General features: G+C 58.2%; 1 protein-coding gene across 1 annotated transcript in view; it reads left to right on the forward strand.

Annotated features, from left to right (window-relative positions):
• Nucleotides 1-10,626, forward strand: part of LOC128837121 (kinesin-like protein KIF21B) — a 40,245-nt gene extending 29,619 nt beyond the window's left edge. Inside the window, 7 exon segments of the mRNA XM_054028011.1 lie at nucleotides 1,232-1,367; nucleotides 1,865-2,045; nucleotides 3,503-3,667; nucleotides 5,314-5,431; nucleotides 6,497-6,667; nucleotides 8,183-8,382; nucleotides 9,764-10,626. Of these exon segments, the coding sequence (XP_053883986.1) occupies nucleotides 1,232-1,367; nucleotides 1,865-2,045; nucleotides 3,503-3,667; nucleotides 5,314-5,431; nucleotides 6,497-6,667; nucleotides 8,183-8,382; nucleotides 9,764-9,818 (1,026 nt within the window). The 3' untranslated portion in view covers nucleotides 9,819-10,626.
• The last annotated feature ends 8,304 nt before the right edge of the window (nucleotides 10,627-18,930 follow it).

Here is an 18,930-nt window from a genome sequence, read left to right on the forward strand (position 1 = left end):
CTGACCGTCAGAGGGGTGAAATATTGGAACGGCCTACCGAGGGAAACGGTGGGGGCGACGGACCTGTCTGGTTTTAAGATAAAGTTAGATAAGTTTATGGAGGGAATGGTTTAATGGTAAAACATAGTAGTCAAGGAAAGCCAAGCAATGGTGGGTAAATAGTATAATGGCTAACGGGGTCGGGCTGGAGACTCTTGCCTATATGCTCGGGGTCTTACTGATCGCCACATTTGGGGTCGGGAAGGAATTTTCCTCCAGGGCAGATTGGCTGAGCCTCTGGAGGTTTTTCGCCTTCCTCCGCAGCATGGGGCAGGGATCTCTAGCAGGAGGGTCTCTGCCGATTGAAGTCACTAAAAACAGGATTGGGGACTTCAACAGCAGAGTCCAGGGAAGGGGTAGGGACGGTTTTATGGCCTGCAGCATGCAGGGGGTCAGACCAGATGATCATAATGGTCCCTTCTGACCTTAAAGTCTATGAGTCTATGAGACAGGATTGTCTCCTGGCCAGGGAGCCAGGATTCCTGGGTTCTCTCCCTGTTCTCGGGGGATTGAGAACTCCTGGGCTCCGTTCCCAGCTCTGCCATTGATTCGATTGTGACCTGTTAAAAATCCCTTCCCCATCTGCCAAAGCAGGGTGAAGCTCGTTGCAAAACCGGAGTGGGTCAGATGGAGAGAGGGCGCTTCCCCCCCGCTGGCCACAGGGTGGTGCCCTTATGCCCCACACAGCACGGCTGGAGCAGGGCCCCAGTTTGTTCAAGCCTGGAGGTTCTGGGGGTTGGGTCCGGAGCCAGCCTGTCCCTGCTAGTCTCTGACTCCACAGGGGATGGGGCAGCGTGTGCCATGCAGCAGCCTGGACTCTGTTGGCTTCGGGATCTTGCCTGGAAGGGGCACAGGGGCCACCCACAGCTCTCACGGCGGGAGGGGGGTAGCTCATCTGTGCCAGCAGCAAGATGGCCAGGGGGTGAAGCCCGTTTCCTTTCCAAGCCCCTGCCCCAAGCCAAGGCAGGGTCTGCACGAGTCTCTGAGCCCTTAGCACCAACGGGGTGTGACCTGCCCCCGGGGGGCCTGTCTGGGGAGCAGGCTGCCCGGCAGCTTCTGTCTGTGGTTTGCTTTGCGCCGGAGTCCCACTAGCAGGCCCTGGCAGCCCCGTGGGGCGGGATCTGGCTTCGTCCTGGGTCACCCAGCCAGCACCCTCCTGCTGACGCCCTTGCTCTCTCTCTCCCACGGAAAGGGCCTCATTAACCCCGTGGGCGGTGCCAGGAGCGCCCGGACAGCCCCGCTGCAGTGCATCTCCGTGGCGGAAGGACACTCCAAGCCCGTTCTCCGCGTGGACGCCACCAACGAGCTGCTCTTCTCCAGATCCAAAGGTGCGCGCCTCAGGGGCGGGCCGGCTGCTGAGCTCTGGGTGTGATCATTGGGGAGTGAGCCTGTTACCCAGGGGAGGGGCTGAGCCACCCCAAACTGCGGGGGCAGGACAGGAGCCTCTTGCTCAGACGGCACCCGCCTGCCTGAAAGCCACAACGGGCCGGTGCAGTTCTGGGTCCCCCCAGCAGAGGGCAGCAATGCTGCACGAGTCATTAGGCTGAACAGCTGTGTGGTGACATCCCTGAAGCGAGTTGTTGGGGCCTCTGCCCGGTTCCTAGTGGCTGGATGTTCACCTCGCACCTGGCACTAATAGACCCTCCCCCCGTTGGCAGGTCTGGCGGAGGTGCCAGAGGCTGGATGGGCCACAGGGACTGAGCTCCCCTGGGGCACTCGTGGGAGCAGGGGGAGGCGGGGGGGAGGGAGGGAGGAAGCCATGGGGATCCTTTGCTGAGGACAGGAAGGGTCCCGCAGTGTCATGTGCTCCTGCCTCCTCCCGCAGACCGGAGCTGCAAAATGTGGAACCTGGTGACGGGCCAGGATATCGCCTCGCTAAAGGTCCACCCCAATAATGTGGTGTCCATCAAGTACTGCAGCCACTCAGGGTTGGTCTTCACTGTCTCCACCTCCTACATCAAGGTGTGGGATATCCGGGATTCGGCCAACTGCATCCGCACCCTCACGTAAGTACCTGACGCACCGAGGCTGCCCTGTGGGCCTGGCCAAGCTCGACGCGCTGTCCTGCCAGCGTTCTGCACTCAGGGCAGCATTGCAAAGGCCAAGTGGCCGGGCTGGTCTGCAGGGCTGAGTCTAGGAATGCTGCAATGCTGGTCGTTCTAGCCTGGCCTGGCTCGTGGAAGCTCCGTGGCTTGGTGCTCTGCTCTCAGGGAAGTTGCTCCTCTCGTCTGTTTCAGGGGGCACCGTTCACCCTACAGTTGCTTTGATCAGGGATGATGGGTAATGACCCATCTGCAGCTGCCAGCGCCGTTTCCAGACCCCAGAGAAACAGCCCCTCTCTCTGGGTCCCAGCCACAGACTGAGACTTCTCTTTTAGGCTTCCCCAATCTGACTGGCGGGAACAGGAGCGGCGCCAGGGGTTTTGGCGCCCTACATGGGAGTCCTTCTGTGCTCCCGGTCGTCGTCGGCAATTCAGCGGTGGGGGGGTCCTTCCGTGCTCGCGGTCGTCGGCGGCAATTCAGCGGTGGGGGGGTCCTTCCGTGCTCGCGGTCGTCGGCGGCAATTCAGCGGTGGGGGGGGGGTCCTTCCGTGCTCCCGGTCGTCGTCGGCAATTCAGCGGTGGGGGGGGGGTCCTTCCGTGCTCCCGGTCGTCGGCGGCAATTTAGCGGTGGGGGGGTCCTTCCGTGCTCCCGGTCGGCGGCGGCAATTCAGCGGTGGGGGGGGGGTCCTTCCGTGCTCCCGGTCGGCGGCGGCAATTCAGCGGTGGGGGGGTCCTTCCGTGCTCCCGGTCGGCGGCGGCAATTCAGCGGTGGGGGGGGGTCCTTCCGTGCTCCCGGTCGGCGGCGGCAATTCAGCGGTGGGGGGGTCCTTCCGTGCTCCCGGTCTTCGGGTCACTTCGGCGGCGGGTCCTGGAGCAAGTGAAGGACCCGCTGCAGAATTGCCGCCGAACACCCGGAGCGCGGAAGGACCCCCCACCGCCGAATTGCCGCCCCTCCCCCCCGCCCCCCCCCCCCCAAATCCTGGTGCGGTCACCTAAATGGAAGCGCCGGCCCTGGGCGGGAACATGCCTGGGCTGCCTGTCAACATCAACTCCAGGCCAGGGGTGGGGTTTGTGTCGCTCCGCCCTGGGCGTGGAGCTGGCATGCCTGCTGGTACGGGTCTGGCTGGCTGCGCGGCAAGGCACCTCCCTTGGGTGCCGAAAGCTGCTGCCTGGGTCACCCTTGCTGTGCCGTTGCTCCCGGCTTGAGGGGACGTGGGGCTGAGCGGGAGGGTCTCATCCTGGCACTGCATGTGGCCAGGAAGTGGCGTTGCTTCCCCCTATAGATGGCTGGGGACAGACGCTGTCCAGCCTTCTAATCAGTCCACAATGGGCTAGATCTTCCATTCCACATTGTGTAAATTGCCCCCTCCCTCCCCCGAGGGTCTCTGCCTTGAGGCTCACCTGTTTGTCTCTTTGGCTTAGCTCTTCAGGTCAGGTGATCTCTGGGGACGCCTGTGCTGGGACCACCACCCGCACCATCGCCAGCGTGCAGGGGGAGCACCAGATCAACCAGATCGCACTCAACCCCACCGGCACCATGCTCTACGCTGCCGCCGGGAACTCTGTCCACATCTGGGAGCTCAACAGGTCTGGGCGGGGCTAACTCGTGCCCCCAGGCAGGGGCAGCTCTTGTGGGGAGGCAGACGGGTGCTGCGTAGGCAGAGGGAGCAGTCGTTCTGGGCTGAGCGGGGGCCCGCTCCCTCCCGGCTGGAAGCTGTGTTATTGAGGCAGGGGCGGATTTGGACTGGCACCGGGGGAAGCTGCACTGGCACAAACCCCAGCGTGGAGCAGCTTAGCTTGTTTGTCTTGGGCTTTGCACTACATCAGAATGATCTGGACAAATTGGAGAAATGGGCTGAGGTAAACAGGATGAAGTTTAACAAAGACAAATGCAAAGTGCTCCACTTAGGAAGGAAAAATCAGTTTCACACATACAGAATGGGAAGAGACTGTCTAGGAAGGAGTACGGCAGAAAGGGATCTAGGGGTTATAGTGGACCACAAGCTAAATAGGAGTCAACTGTGTGATGCTGTTGCAAAAAAAGCAAACATGATTCTGGGATGTATTAACAGGTGTGTTGTGAGCAAGACACGAGAAGTCATTCTTCCGCTCTACTCTGCTCTGGTTAGGCCTCACCTGGAGTATTGTGTCCAGTTCTGGGCACCGCATTTTAAAAAAGATGTGGAGAAATTGGAAAGGGTCCAGAGAAGAGCAACAAGAATGATTAAAGGTCTTGAGAACATGACCTATGAAGGAAGGCTGAAAGAATTGGGATTGTTTAGTTTGGAAAAGAGAAGACTGAGAGGGGACATGATAGCAGTTTTCAGGTATTTAAAAGGGTGTCATAAGGAGGAGGGAGAAAACTTGTTCACCTTAGCCTCTAAGGATAGAGCCAGAAGCAATGGGTTTAAACTGCAGCAAGGGAGGTCTAGGTTGGACATTAGGAAAAAGTCCCTAACTGTCAGGGTGGTTAAACACTGGAATAAATTGCCTAGGGAGGTTGTGGAATCTCCATCTCTGGAGATATTTAAGAGTAGGTTAGATAAATGTCTATCAGGGATGGTCTAGGCAGTATTTGGTCCTGCCATGCGGGCAGGGGACTGGACTCGATGACCTCTCGAGGTCCCTTCCAGTCCTAGAATCTATGAATCAGCCCCAGCAGCTGCTGATCACGCCCAAGGGTGGCTGAAAGTAGGACCCAGTGCTCCTCTCCCAGCTGCAGCCCTTAGGGCAGGGGTGGGGAACCTTTTCTCTGTCACTGGCCATTGACCCACAGGAAAAATCAATCACGGGCCACTTACCTGCCAGGAGGGCGTGGAGGCTTGGTGCTTCCCCTGCAGCGGGTGGTGGGAGAGGGCGCCACGGGCCAGATGAAATTAACTAAGGGGCTGGATCCAGCCTGCGGGCCGTAGCTTTCCCCGCCCCTGCCTTAGGAGATCGGTGGACAAGCCGGTCACCCCCTGACACCGCATCTGAGCCCAGCTCCCTGCCCCTAGCCCAAGGCCACAGTCACGGCCCATGGTGCTGAGGGATGTGGTATCCCCGAGATTGCTCCGTGCTCTGCGCCCCGGAGCCCGAGGTCCCCACTTCTGCTTGGGATGGTGGAGAGGGGCCTGGGGCTGGGAGGGTCCCTGCTGGGAGCCTTGGAGACTGGGCCAGCGAAGGGCCTGCAGGAACGAGCGCCTCCTGCTGAGCGCACCCCAGACCCTGACGCCCCGGGCTCCTGCTTGTAGGTTGCAGCCTATCGGGAAGCTGACCGGCCACATCAGGCCTGTGATGTGTCTCACTGTGAACCAGACTGCGAGCAACCATGACCTGGTCGTCACCGGCTCCAAGGATCACTACGTCAAGGTACCCTGGGACCCTCCCTCCCTCCCGCTCACAGGCAGCACAAGGGGCCTTTGAGCCCAGGAACCGCTGCTTGTGCCAGCCCTCCCCACCCCCATGCATAGCCGCTCTCCCGGAGGTGCCAGCTACAGGGGCTCGCTGCCCACCAAAGGCCTGGCGAGGAGGGGACATGCTGGGTGGTTTTGTCCAGAGCGCCCAGCGTCGGCCTAACTCCGCTCCCATGGGGGGCGGGAAGGAGCCGTTCTGTTGATCTCAGCGGGCGCAGAGGGAGGCCAGTACTGAGCACATTTGCAAATGCCACCAGGGTCTGAGAAATGCCATGAGCCCCCCAGCGCTCGTGGCCTGAAGGACCTGGTGGCTTTGCAGCTGGCCAGCGTTCCTGTCCCCACACCTGCCAGGTGTGTCTGTGGGTCACGGGGAGCAGGGTCTGTGCACTGCCCCTAAGAGCGTCCTGGAACCCAGATCTGGGAAATGATGGAGGAGCTGCCATGTCTCAAAGTGCTGGGCAGCTCGGCAGCCGTGGAGACCAGAATTCCAGGTGCCCGGCCCAGGCCTCCCCTCCGCACCCCCCGCTTCCTCCTGATGCCTCACGCGTGGAAAGTGGAACCCACCTCCTCCTGCCCTCTGTGGCCTCTGCTGAACCTGCTGCCAAGGAGGCTATTTTGTCTTTGCAACGTGGCCCCTGCCAGCCGGACGCTGAGCTGCGTCCGCACGTTGGCCACCAAACCATTGGAGGAGGTGGAGATTTCCAGTCCCAGCTGAGCCGGGCGAGGTTCGAACCTGCGACCTGTATCTCAGCCCTAGTGCTGAGCCATCGTGTCCCCACATGGCCTCTGCCCAAGGATCCCAGCGTGGCGTAAGCAGGCAGAACCCTGCCGCTGCCAATCCATCCCTGTCTCATTTCACTGGGCCGTGGCTCAGCATCCTAGTGGTAGCTGTGTGGTCGGACGCTCTCGCCATCCCCCTGCCTTGCTGAAAGGGCTGTTGCTGGCCTAATGACCTGAGAGCGACTGGTCTCCTTTGCCACCGGGGTTCACAGCAGCTGCCCTCCGGGCTGTTGCCTTGCAGATGTTTGAGATTGCGGACAGCGTGGTGGGGAACGTCGGCCCCACCCATAACTTCGAGCCCCCGCACTACGACGGCATCGAGTGTCTGGCCATCCAGGGCGACGTGCTCTTCAGCGGCTCCGGGGACAACGGGATCAAGAAGTGGGACCTGCAGCAGCAGGAGCTCCTCCAGGTACGGAGGGGGACGAGCAGGAAGGCCCTGCTGCTGGGCGGGGGGCAGAGAGATGGGCTAGACCCGCAGCGTGCCGTTTCGAGGGCCAGTGCCAGGGTCTGGAGCGAGGACTTAGAACCTGCTGGAGAGTCGCTGTCCAGTCTGGAGCGTGCTCCCGCCATCCTGGGGGCAGAGGATCAGACAGCAGACACAAGGACCCCATCCCTACGTTGCACATGGGGCCTCCAGGCAATGGAAGAGCCCCGGGGGTTGCAAACAACAGTGGCTGGCAGGGTGGGTCCCGAAGGCAGTTTACAGCCGTGGGCAATGCACGGTAGCCAGTTCTATAGGGCTGGGCCCCACCTGCTGCGGTTAAAGGGCTCAGTGGCCTATGGGGAATGGGGACAGGTTGGTCTGGGGGTAGATAGCGCTCGGCGTTGTCCCTATTTCTGACCCCGGTGAGTGTGGCTGTCTGGTCTCCGGGCGCCACAGGCCGCGGTGCCTGGCTCTCCAGGTCAGTGGTGACGCGCTGCAGTGTGGGGATGGCCTCCGGTGGGTCTGGGATAGAGCAGCAGCCGAAGGGGGCGTGCAGGCCGGTGCTGGGAGGCAGGAGGTCTGGCTCTGCCATGAGACTTGGCTAACATTTCAGAGGCCTCCATTGATTTTTTTTATTTATTTTTTAGTGGTGGGGGGCTCTGTTTTGGAGAACCTACCATGTGCCCGCCCGGGGCTGGGTTGTTCAGAGGAGCTGGGCACTGTGGGAGTCAAGGGGAGCAGTGGGGGCTCTGCCCCTCTGAAAATGGGGTGGTCGGGGTGTCCCCCAAAATGGAGCTGCCCAGAGCTAGTCACCATTTGTGGCTGTGTGACCCTCCCCCACAGTCTCTCCCCTATGAAATGAGGCTAATGCTCATTTTTCTTCCCACTGGAGCGCTGAGGATTGATGGCAGACAAATAATTAGAGAGATGGGGGGTGAGGGGGAATCTCTTTTATTGGACCAGCTCCTGTGGGTGGAAGGGACAAGCTTTCAAGCCCCACCCTGGAAGAAGAGCTGAGTTTGCAGACTTGTCCCTTTCCCCCCTCCCCCCACCGAAATTGGTCCAATCAAAGAGATTCTCTCCCCCATCTTGTGTGTCTCGTATCCTGGTTGCCAGCTCGGCTTGGATTGATTAGAGCTTGGAGATCCCCTGGTCAATCCCAATGAGCAATTGTCTCCTGGGGCGGAGCCCTCTTCTCTCCTGATGAGCTGCTTCTGTAGCTCACCAGAGTCCCCTTGTCTTGAATTCAAATCCTCGGCTGCTGCTTGATGAGAAATCGAGCGGAGCTTAAAAATTCCAGCTCTCAGCCACGGTACAGATGTGGGGGGTTTGTCTCAGCCCATTACAGAGCCAGCAGCCAGCTGCAAACCCAGCATCTGGCTCTGGCTGCTGGCCTGACCCTGCCCTGGAGCTCAGGGGGCAGTTTGGGTCTTGATGGCCCCGGCTGGCAGCGTGGATCGTGGGCGCTCACTGGCTCTGCCCTGTCTCTGTGCCTGCCAGCAAATCCCCAACGCGCACAAGGACTGGGTCTGTGCCCTGGCCTTCGTCCCCGGCCGCCCCATGCTGCTGAGCGCCTGCCGCGGGGGTGTGGTGAAGGTCTGGAACATGGAGAACTTCTCGCCCGTTGGGGAGATCAAGGGCCACGACAGCCCCATCAATACCATCTGCACCAATTCCAAGCACATATTCACTGCTTCCAGGTGAGGGCAGTGGGTAGGGCTAGGCCCCTGCGGCATGGGAGAGGGAGGTCTGACCCCCAACTCCCCCCAGTGCAGCAGAGCTGCAGGAGCTCTCCAAACCCACTGTTGCTCCCCCCATGTGGCAGGGCCTGGAATGGCACTGGGAGCGAGGGATGGGAACAGCGCCGGAGCCAGGCTGCAGGCGGTTTGGTGTGGGGCAGCAGTCGGCTGCAGGGCCCCCAACCCCTCCCCATCTAGCCTCTCCTCTCCTCCATCTCTCAGCCATTGTTAGGTCGCCCCACAGTGAGGCTCTTCTGCCCCATCCAGTTATGCCAAGCGCTGGTCCTGCCCTGCCCTGCCATGCTTTTGGGATGCTCTTGCCAGCTCCTTTGATGTGCCGGGACTAGCCAGACCTGGTGCTGCTGGCCCTGCCACCCTCAGCGCAGAGAACGGACTTCCTGCCAACCGGGCACCAGCTCCTCCTCGACGGCGCCTTGTGCATCTCCAATGAGAGCACCACCGCCCCCTCCTTCCGCTCCCCGGCCCCTGTGCACAGCCCTGGCCCCCAGAGTGGGTCCCCGGGTTCACAATGTCTCTGGCACCGTCTCGGATCTCCTCTTTTCCGACCATGTCCCTTTTCTCCTTTCCTTTCTCTTCCCCCCCCCCCCCCCTCCACCCTCTGTTTCTCTCTGTGCCGCAGTGACTGCCAGTTAAAGCTATGGACTTACGTGCCTGGGCTCACCCCCTGCCTTCCTCACCACGTCCTTGCCATAAAGGGGCATGCCACTAGCCTGCCTTGACCCTCCTCCTCCTCCTCTCTCTGGCTCTCACCCCCTCTGGCTCTCTCTCCTTTTCTTTCTCTGTCTCTTCTCCGCTCTGGTCTCAGCTGCTTCTTAACAGTATGAGATTCTTTTGGATTTTCCCCCCATGTAGAGCTCTTTGCAAGAGGAGACTGTCCTCTTGCCTGCCCCCCCCCTCCCAGTCCCCCAGGTGATTGGATCCAGCGGCCAGCTCGGGGCTGCATGGGGTTTGCCCATCTGACTACTGCTCCTGCTGGGCCACTGCTGGGGGGATCCCCGCCCCATCCCCCACTGCGTCACTGGCCACTGCCAGTGAGGTGCCACTGGCTGAGCCTGCGCTCTGGTAGAGTGCCCCGTTACTGGCGCTCTGGGGGATTATCCCGCTGGCGGGCAGCTGGGCGCATCCGCTCCCTCCTTGCGCCGGTGCCCGCCCGCTTGGGGCACAGCGGCCTTGCTCTCCTGGGCTGCAGCGTGATGCATTTGGGGGCGGGGGAGTTGGGGGCAGGGCGTGGCCTGTAGCTGATTGTACTCGCTGTGCTGCCTCTCCCAGCTGGGGCAGGGGCAGCCCCCGGCCTCACTTCCTCTCTCTCTTCCTTCCCCAGCGACCTGACAGTGAAGCTCTGGAGCTGGAGAAGATTGCTGAACGGCCCGACCTAGGCACTGGAAAGGCCGGAGCCAGGGGGACTGTCAGGCTCCCTGGCGGGCCCAGGCCCCAGCCCCTCTCCCTGGCTGTGAAGAGCTGGGAGCGGCCTGGCCTGTGTGTGCTCCAGTTTCCAGGACTCTGGGGTGATGGCATCTCAGCTGGGGCTTTGTGAACTGCCCGCTTCCACGGCTAGGGGGCGTCGTTCCCGTCCAGCCCCACGCTGGGTTTCCATGATGCAGAGGGCTTTCTGCTGACCAGGGCGTGGCCAGGCAGTGCTTCGGGACATGGCCTTGCCAGCCACGGGGAGGCCCCCAAGCTGAGAGACTCAACGGGATCATTCCAATCTGTCCCGCAGCCCGTTCAGCAGCCCCAGATCCTGGATGTGCGAGAGGGATCCTGCCAGCTGCATCCTGCTGCTGGCCTCTGCTCCTCCTGGGTGCCTGGGGTCTCATTCCTTCTGCAAGCGGGTGCAGGCCCCTCTCCACGCTTCGTCGTTCAGCAGAGCTGGGATCTGCCGGACGGTACCGAAATACGGAGAGGGCTTGTGTGCTGCCGACCCCAGCCTAGCACCAGCAGGGTGCATGGAGCCCCGTTCGCAGCACTGGCTGCGGTACCATCCTGGAGCTGGGACTCACTCTGTCCCATCTGCTACCATGTGTGCTGCAGGGGCAGGGCTGACTAAGGTCTAGCACCCTACGGCTCACCCCTTTCAGGCCCCCAATTAGCGGTTAGCACCGTAGAGCCAGAGTGCTAGCCCGGTTCCCACTAATCACTGGTGACAGGGCACAGTGTCCACTTCAGAAGCTGACTCCTTTAGCCCCCAAAGCCTTGGGGGTAGCCTGTGGTTCTGACAGGTCCCATCCCTTATGCTCCTCAGGACACAGTAGTAACCCCCCTTCTGAGGGCCCTGTTCTGCAGCCCTTATGTTGGGCAGGGCCGTGGGCCTGCAGCAGGAGACTGCTTGGCAGCGCTCCCCAGCATAAGGGTTACAGACCTGGGGCCGCACTACTCGGAAGGTGGAGTCTCATGAGCAACGGGGTGTCCCAGCACTGACTCTCTCCCAGGACCCTGTTTCCTTCCTGGTCCTTTACACTCAGCCCTTCCACCTCCCGCTGACCCCCATTTCAGGTACGATCCCCCAAAGAGCACAAGGGTCAGTTTTTTCTCTGAGCTGACAGCGTCTCCCATGCCACCACCCACTTCAGCCCTAGAAACAAAGTCACTTGCTTTAAGATTCCAAGGCAAAGTTTCTCTCTGGCCAGAGCTGGGTTGTGGGACCCAGGGGAGTAGGACAAATGGCCTTCATCGGTGGCCTCTTCAAAGGCAGTGGGCCATTGGCACTGGGACTGACCCAGAGCGGGGCTCGTTCCACCCCTCCCTGCCATACCCCAAAGTTCCACCCCGCGATTCTTCTGGTGCCCAGCCCTGCAACTCTTAGCTGAATTGTCCCATGCCTCACCCTGTTCGTCCAGGGGCTCCTCCACCTTCCACTACAGCCCTGCTTTACCCTGGGACAATGCCCAGCCTGGGGTGTAGTCTGTCTGCGTGATCCCCACCAGGCACTGGCAGGAGCACTGCTTTACATTAAGGTTCTTTTGGTGATGGGCTAACCTTACCCCTGTCCTGCATTTCCAGTGTGAACAGCTGTAGATGGAAACCCAGACAGTAGAGATGGAGCAGGACTAACCATGGTCACTTTGTCTAGCCCTCACCCTGTGTCTATACTATAGAAGTGTTGCAAACAGCAGGTGCATTTTCCTGCCCGGATAGGATTTTGGAGATGTTAACGCTTGCTACGGCTTTCTCGCTGTATGGGTTGTGGGATCCATTGGAGCAGTCTGTGTTCAGGAGAAGATGTGTAGATCTTTTATACCCTGATGTATTACTGTAATTACAATTATTTAATCAATAAAATGAATAAAAGCATTAAGTACATCAAAAAACATCAAAATGAAACAGAGGATTGCTATGTACAGGGTGGGAGATTGCATGTGAGTGATGTTCGTCCATCGTTATCGATGAAGACCTCAACCACTCATTCTTTCGATGACCGGGCTCTGTACGTCTGAAGATGACTGATCAGTCCTATTCGGGCATGGAACGTCCTGTCACACGTCGGGCAGACAAGTAATGGCACTGTCGATGATGTACAAGCAGCTCTGGACTTGCGCAGCTCACGCTTTTTTTCAGCCTCAGCAATTCGCCTCGCCTCAGAGGTATTACTGCCTGTGTGAATGAATGTATAGCCACAGCCTGACTGGGACAGCTGTCCTTCATTAGCAAGGCGAGTTTCGCTAAGGGCTGCAATGTCAATGTTGTAGCGTGCGAGCTCTCTAGCGACAAGTGCTGTTCTTCTCTCCGGTCTATCTGCCGTGATGTTGTCCAGTAACATGTGCACATTCCATGTGCCAATAGTGATCGGTGTCACTCTTAAGTTTTGTTTTTATACGACCGCTTTTGTGGGATCCCCGCCAGCCGCGGTATGCTGGCCAGGGTAAGGTGAAGCAGGCAATGTTTAAGGCACCTTTTCTAGCCCCCTCCTCATTCTACGGAGGCGAGCAGTGCAATCCTGAATAGGGCTGCTCAGTCGCTCAAGAAGATGCCGAGCTCCACTGCTGCTTCGGTCAGTGAGGAACGACCATTATGCCTGAGCCGCCTATGTGCAGGTCCGCAGCTACAGCTCCCAGTGTATCCACACCTGCTGCTTCGTCGCTCGCCCATCGCCACAGGACTTGATATGATGTAATAGGATACGATATTATGTCGAGACTTGCGCATGAATTGGATTAAAGTGAGGGAGAGTTGCGCGACGTCAGCCTCACTCTCTCTTCCCAGTTCCTATCTGTATCCAGTGGCAAGAACAGAAGTAGAGACGGCTGGAGATAGGGCAGGGCTCAGTGGATGACCAGGACGCCTACGTGTCTTGTGCTCTTAAGCGTTCCACAACGCTTGCTGTCATCACCTTCCTGACCATTGAACCAGGTTGCCTCAGTCAGCCAGATCCAGCCTTCGCATGCAATGGGTAGACAGGCCCTAACTCACAGAGAGTCTCATACTCATCGGCTACCCTCACCTGGTTTAGCCCACCGGTCGAGACGGTCTCCGGGGTATGGCCGCTGTCACATGCTGACAGCTACTTGGAGCCACAGGTGAGAGCTGGGTATTGTCAAGTGGGGACCAAAGTGGATGAGCTACTCCTAGGAGTACGACTGCTCCCCCATCAGAGGTACTACCCCTCCCTGACAACCCCATGTGAGTAGGTAACCGCTCGATAGCTTTCTTCACCATATAGTTTTTGACAGGTTACCACACCCCATCCCCATTGCCGGTGCCGTCCCCATTTTTCTGTGTTTTGCCGGGGGAAGGTTGCGTACTTGTGTTTTGACATATTTAGAGAAAAAAGTATGAAAGACTAGAAAGAGAGGCTGTAAGGGGTTTGCAGCTCCCTCCCCCTCCATCTGCGCAGGAGACAACACTAGGGTGACCAGACGTCCCGATAAAATCGGGACCGTCCCGATATTTAGGTATTTGTCCCGCGTCCCGCTTGATCTTCGGTCGGGACGCTGCACTCCGCTTTTTTTTTTTTTTTTTTTTTTTTTTCTCCGCCGGCAGCACTCAGCTGTTCTCGGCTTTTTTTTTTTTCTTCTCCTCTGACTGCCGGCAGCACTCAGCTGTTCTCCGTTGGTTCCCCCCCCCTCCTAAAAACCAGAGGCTGAAGGTATGCATACCTAAGGAAGGGTGCATAATCTCCTCTGACTGCCCACAGCACTCGGCTGTTCTCAGCTCCTGCCCCCGCCTGCCGGCAGCAATGGGCCCCAGTAGGGAATTGGGAGAGGGAGCTGTTTGTGTCCTTATACCGGCAGCACTCAGTTTTTTGGGTTTTTTTGCTCCACCAGTGACCCCCCCCCCCCCCCGTGTCCCGATATTTTCTTCCTGTCATCTGGTCACCCTAGACAACGCCCCTCGCTATGATACTTCTGGGATACCTTGGTTCAGGGGAAAATTAGCTCAGTGTTAATGGTTCAGGCCTGCAGTCAGACCGAGCAAAGATAGAGAGTCTGTGTCACAGGGCAACGGTGAGGGATGATCTCTTCCGGCCTCTAAGTGCCCTCTACAGGCTGGTGTCTCGCCTGCCGCTGGTCCCGGTGTACCTCCCAGACCCCGGTACCCCTCTACGTCAGGGTCCTGCCCCCGGCAGTAACCCACTATCTGGGTGTCCAGGGGAACCCCCAACCCTCTAACCACACCTTGCCTCAGTGGCTACTGCCAGTCACTGTCTAGCCCCCGCTCACTGGGGCGGACTGCAGTATATAAACCACGCATCATCGGCAAGGGGGGTTGGACCAGCTGCCTCTGCCTATCTCTCGGGTGCCCCTCTGCAGCCCGAGTACCTTTTTTAGGTGTAAGAGTATCCGGACTCACCCCTGCGGCGCCTCCTGCTGGTCATCCAGGGAATTAGCTCTCCAGCCTCTGGAGCGCCCTCTGCAGGCCAGTGATCCGCCTGGCCTCTGCACGCAGGCTCCCGTGTCCTTCCCAGGACCCCGGTGCCCCTTGCTCTGGGTGCTGCCCCCTGGCAGTACCCACACATGCTAGGTCTCCCCTCCCAGGTGAACCCCTACCCACTAACCCCACCTCACCTCAGGATAAGGCCACTGCCAGTCACCAGCTAGCCCCCACTCTCTGGGGCAGACTGCAGTATAAGCCACTCATCGGCAAGGTTGGGTTCGGACCTGCTGCCTTGGCTTGGGCTGCCCTCTGCAACCCCCAGTACCCCTTGGCCTATTACCAGGCCACAGCCTGGGGCTATCCAGGCTGGAGCTCCACAGCTCCTCAGCCTTTCCCCAGCCCTGCTCCACTCAGGTATCCTGTCTAGCTCCCTGCAGCCAGGCCCTTCTCTCGCTGCACTCAGAGAGAGACTCTTGAGCGCCTGGCTCCCAGCCTTCTTATACAGGCCAGCTGGGGCCTGATTGGGGCATGGCCCAGCTGTGGCTACTTCCCCAATCAGCCCAGTAGCTTTTCCCTTTGCCCCAGCCCTCTGCCAGGGCTGTTTTAAACCCCTCAGGCAGGAGTGCGGTAGCCACCCTGCTACACACCCCCCACCTCAAGATCCCCTCCACCGGGGGGGTAGGGTGTCTGTCTATCCCTAACGCCCCAGCATTCCTCTCAGCTGGGCCCGCAGGAAATCCCTCTCTGCTCGCAGGCTGTCCAGTGCAAGGAGCAGCTGCTCACTTCCTCCATAGTTTGGGTTCCCATGGTTGCCTTTTCAGCTCCCCCATGGGATCCCAGGTTTGTCTGGGGCCTCCCTGCCCCTGACAATCCCCTCTGTGGGGCCCTGGTCGTCACCACCCCCTCCTTCGGGGCAGTCTCAGACCCAGCCTGATCCTCTGGCCTCCCCCGCCGTCTCTGGGAGCTAGGCCGCTTTTCCCGGCGCCCCTTGTGGCAGAGGAGGCACAGCCAGTGCTCACCCCTGCCCACCTCAGGGCTAGCCTGGGCCCTGCGAGTTCCGTGAGGGCACTCCCCCTTCTTGTGCCCTGGCTCCCCACAGGCCCAACACAATTTGAGCCCCCCTGTTGGCTTCACAGGGGGCACTCGAGTCAGTCCACGGTCTGTCTCTGGCACAGCCCTTCCTTCAGGGCTCGCCTGGGCCCTGTGAGGGCACACCCTCTTCAAGTGTCCTGGTTCCCCACAGGCCCAACAGTTCTTTGACCTTGGCACCGGCCTCCTGCCCAAGGTGCCTGGCCCCCAATGAGGTCCTTGTGCCCTCCCCCGCAGCAGCTGGAGCAGCCTGGCTTGCTGCTCGGCGAGACGGGCCACACGGGCTCTCCAATAATAGTCCTTCATGGTTTTCTCCACCTTTGGTTCTCAAGACTCTGCATTGGGCAATAGTCCACAGTCCTTGCCTTGGCCCCTTGTGTCACGGGTGGACCGCTATACCCGTATTCTCCACCATATGTAAGAGTATCCGGACTCACCCCTGCGGCGCCTCCTGCTGGTCGTCCAGGAAATTAGCTCTCCAGCCTCTGGAGTGACCTCTGCAGGCCAGTGATCCGCCTGTCCTCTGCACTCAGGATCCAGTGTCCCTCCCGGGACCCCGGTGCCCCTTGCTCTGGGTGCTGCCCCCTGGCAGTACCCACACACGCTAGGTCTCCCCTCCCAGGGGAACCCCCACCCACTAACCCCACCTCACCTCAGGATAAGGCCACTGCCAGTCACCAGCTAGCCCCCACTCTCTGGGGCAGACTGCAGTATAGGCCACTCATCATCGGCAAGGTTGGGTTCGGACCTGCTGCCTTGGCCTAGCCCTGGGCTGCCCTCTGCAACCCCCAGTACCTCTTGGCCTATTACCAGGCCACAGCCTGGGGCTATCCAGGCTGGAGCTCCCCAGCTCCTCAGCCTTTCCCCAGCCCTGCTCCATTCAGGTATCCTGTCTAGCTCCCTGCAGCCAGGCCCTTCTCTCTCTGCACTCAGAGAGAGACTCTTGAGCTCCTGGCTCCCAGCCTTCTTATACAGGCCAGCTGGGGCCTGATTGGGGCATGGCCCAGCTGTGGCTACTTCCCCAATCAGCCCAGTAGCTTTTCCCTTTGCCCCAGCCCTCTTCTAGGGCTGTTTTAAACCTCTCAGGCAGGAGCGGGCTAGCCAACCTGCTACAGTAGGCCTTTATCTAGGCCTGCAGCCTGGGGTTTTGCCCAGCGCCCTCAATCAGGGCGGGGCGGCAATCGAGAAGGGGCTGTGGCCTACAGGCAGGCAGGCAGAGCAACAGAAGGTCCATTTGCCTGGCCACTGATCAGGGTGGGGCAGCAAGCAAGTAGGGGGGCTCTGGCCTACATCCGGCAGAGCTGTGGCAGTCTAGGGGAGGTTACCTCTCTGGTGGGAGAGTCAGCACAACCATCTGGCATCCGGATTCAGGTGGGAGCCAGACCAATGCAGGCCTCCTGACAACCAGGTGGGGATGCTACCACTCCTGACGTTGGGTTGCCGGGGGTAGGGGAACCCAGGCCCTCCCACTCACCTATGTCCCATCCCAGGGCCCTAATAGAAGCGGAGTGGCCTGCCACTGGGTCAGTGGGGAAAATCCAACTGCAACACACTAGCTGGCTTGTAGTCAATGACACAGCTGAATCTGATTTGGCTTCCCTGGGCTCCTTCCTGCACGACCATTCTGTGTGTACATGGGTTCCAGGGTTGTTGTTTGCTTTGGACCACGAAAAAGTTCAAGGAGCTGAGATTACAGAAAAGTCCCATAAAATGTAAAAGGGCTTAAAGCCAATGGGGTTCTCTCTCTCCCTCTTTCTCTCTCCACATACACCACATCTATCTATCTATCCCCATACACCCCCTCTATCTATCTAGCTACATACTCCATAGACTCATAGACTTTAAGGTCAGAAGGGACCATTATGATCATCTGGTCTGACCCCCTGCATGCTGCAGGCCACAAAACCGTCCCTACCCTTCCCTTGACTCTGCTGATGAAGTCCCCAAATCCTGTGTTTTAGTGACTTCAATTGGCAGAGAACCCTCCTGCTAGCGATCCCTGCCCCATGCTGCAGAGGAAGGCGAAAAACCTCCAGAGCCTCAGCCAATCTACCCTGGAGGAAAATTCCTTCCCAACCCCAAATATGGCGATCAGTAATACCCCGAGCATGTAGGCAAGAGTCTCCGGCCTGACCCTTGTTAGCCATTATACTATTTACCTACCATTGCTCGGTATTCCTCAGATAATATGTTTTATCATTAAACCATTCCCTCCATAAACTTATCTAACTTAATCTTAAAACCAGACAGGTCCCTCGCCCCCACCGTTTCCCTCGGAAGGCCGTTCCAATATTTCACCCCTCTGACGGTCAGAAACCTTCGTCTAATTTCAAGCCTAAACTTCCCCACGGCCAGTTTATATCCATTCGTTCTCGTGTCCACATTAGTACTAAGCTGGAATAATTCCTCTCCCTCCCTTGTATTTATCCCTCTGATATATTTAAAGAGAGCAATCATATCCCCCCTCAGCCTTCGTTTTGTCAGACTAAACAACCCGAGCTCCTCCAGTCTCCTTTCATACGACAGGTTTTCCATTCCTCTGATCATCCTAGTGGCCCTTCTCTGCACCCGTTCCAATTTGAGTTCATCTTTTTTAAACATGGGAGACCAGAACTGCACACAGTACTCCAAATGAGGTCTCACCAGCGCCTTATACAACGGAAGCAGCACCTCCTTATCCCTACTAGATATGCCTCGCCTAATGCATCCCAAGACCGCATTGGCTTTTTTCACCGCCACGTCACATTGTCGACTCATAGTCATCCTCCGGTCTACAAGAACCCCTAGGTCCTTCTCCTCTTCCGTTACTTCTAACCAATGCGTCCCCAGCTTGTAACTAAAATTGTTGTTAGTCATCCCTAAATGCATCACCTTACACTTTTCACTATTAAATTTCATCCTATTTCTGATACTCCAATTCACAAGCTCATTCAAGTCTCCCTGCAGCATATCCCTATCCTCCTCCGAATTGGCAACGCCTCCCACCTTCGTATCGTCCGCAAACTTTATCAATCCACTCCTGCAATCGGTTCCGAGGTCAGTTCTAAATAGATTAAATAAAATGGGTCCCAAAACCGAACCCTGAGGAACTCCACTGGTAACCTCCCTCCAACCTGACAGTTCACCCTTCAATACCACCCGCTGCATTCTCCCCATTAACCAATTCCTTATCCACCTCTGGATTTTCATATCGATCCCCATCTTTTCCAGTTTAATCAATAATTCCTCATGGGGTACAGTATCAAACGCTTTACTGAAATCCAGGTATATTAGGTCCACCGCATTTCCCTTATCTAATAAGTCCGTTACTTTCTCGAAGAAGGGGATCAGATTCGTTTGGCACGATCTGCCCTTCGTAAAACCATGTTGTAATTTATCGCACTTGCCATTAACCTCAAGGTCCTCAACTACTTTCCCTTTCAGAATTTTCTCCAGCACCTTGCACACTACAGATGTTAAACTAACAGGCCTGTAGTTACCCGGATCACTTTTTTTCCCTTTCTTGAAAATAGGAACCACATTAGCTATTCTCCAGTCTAACGGAACCACTCCCGAGTTTACAGATTCATTAAATATTATCGCTAATGGGCC

The sequence above is a fragment of the Malaclemys terrapin genome, chromosome 4 (assembly GCF_027887155.1).
Source record: "Malaclemys terrapin pileata isolate rMalTer1 chromosome 4, rMalTer1.hap1, whole genome shotgun sequence".
Taxonomy (NCBI): Eukaryota; Metazoa; Chordata; order Testudines; family Emydidae; genus Malaclemys; species Malaclemys terrapin.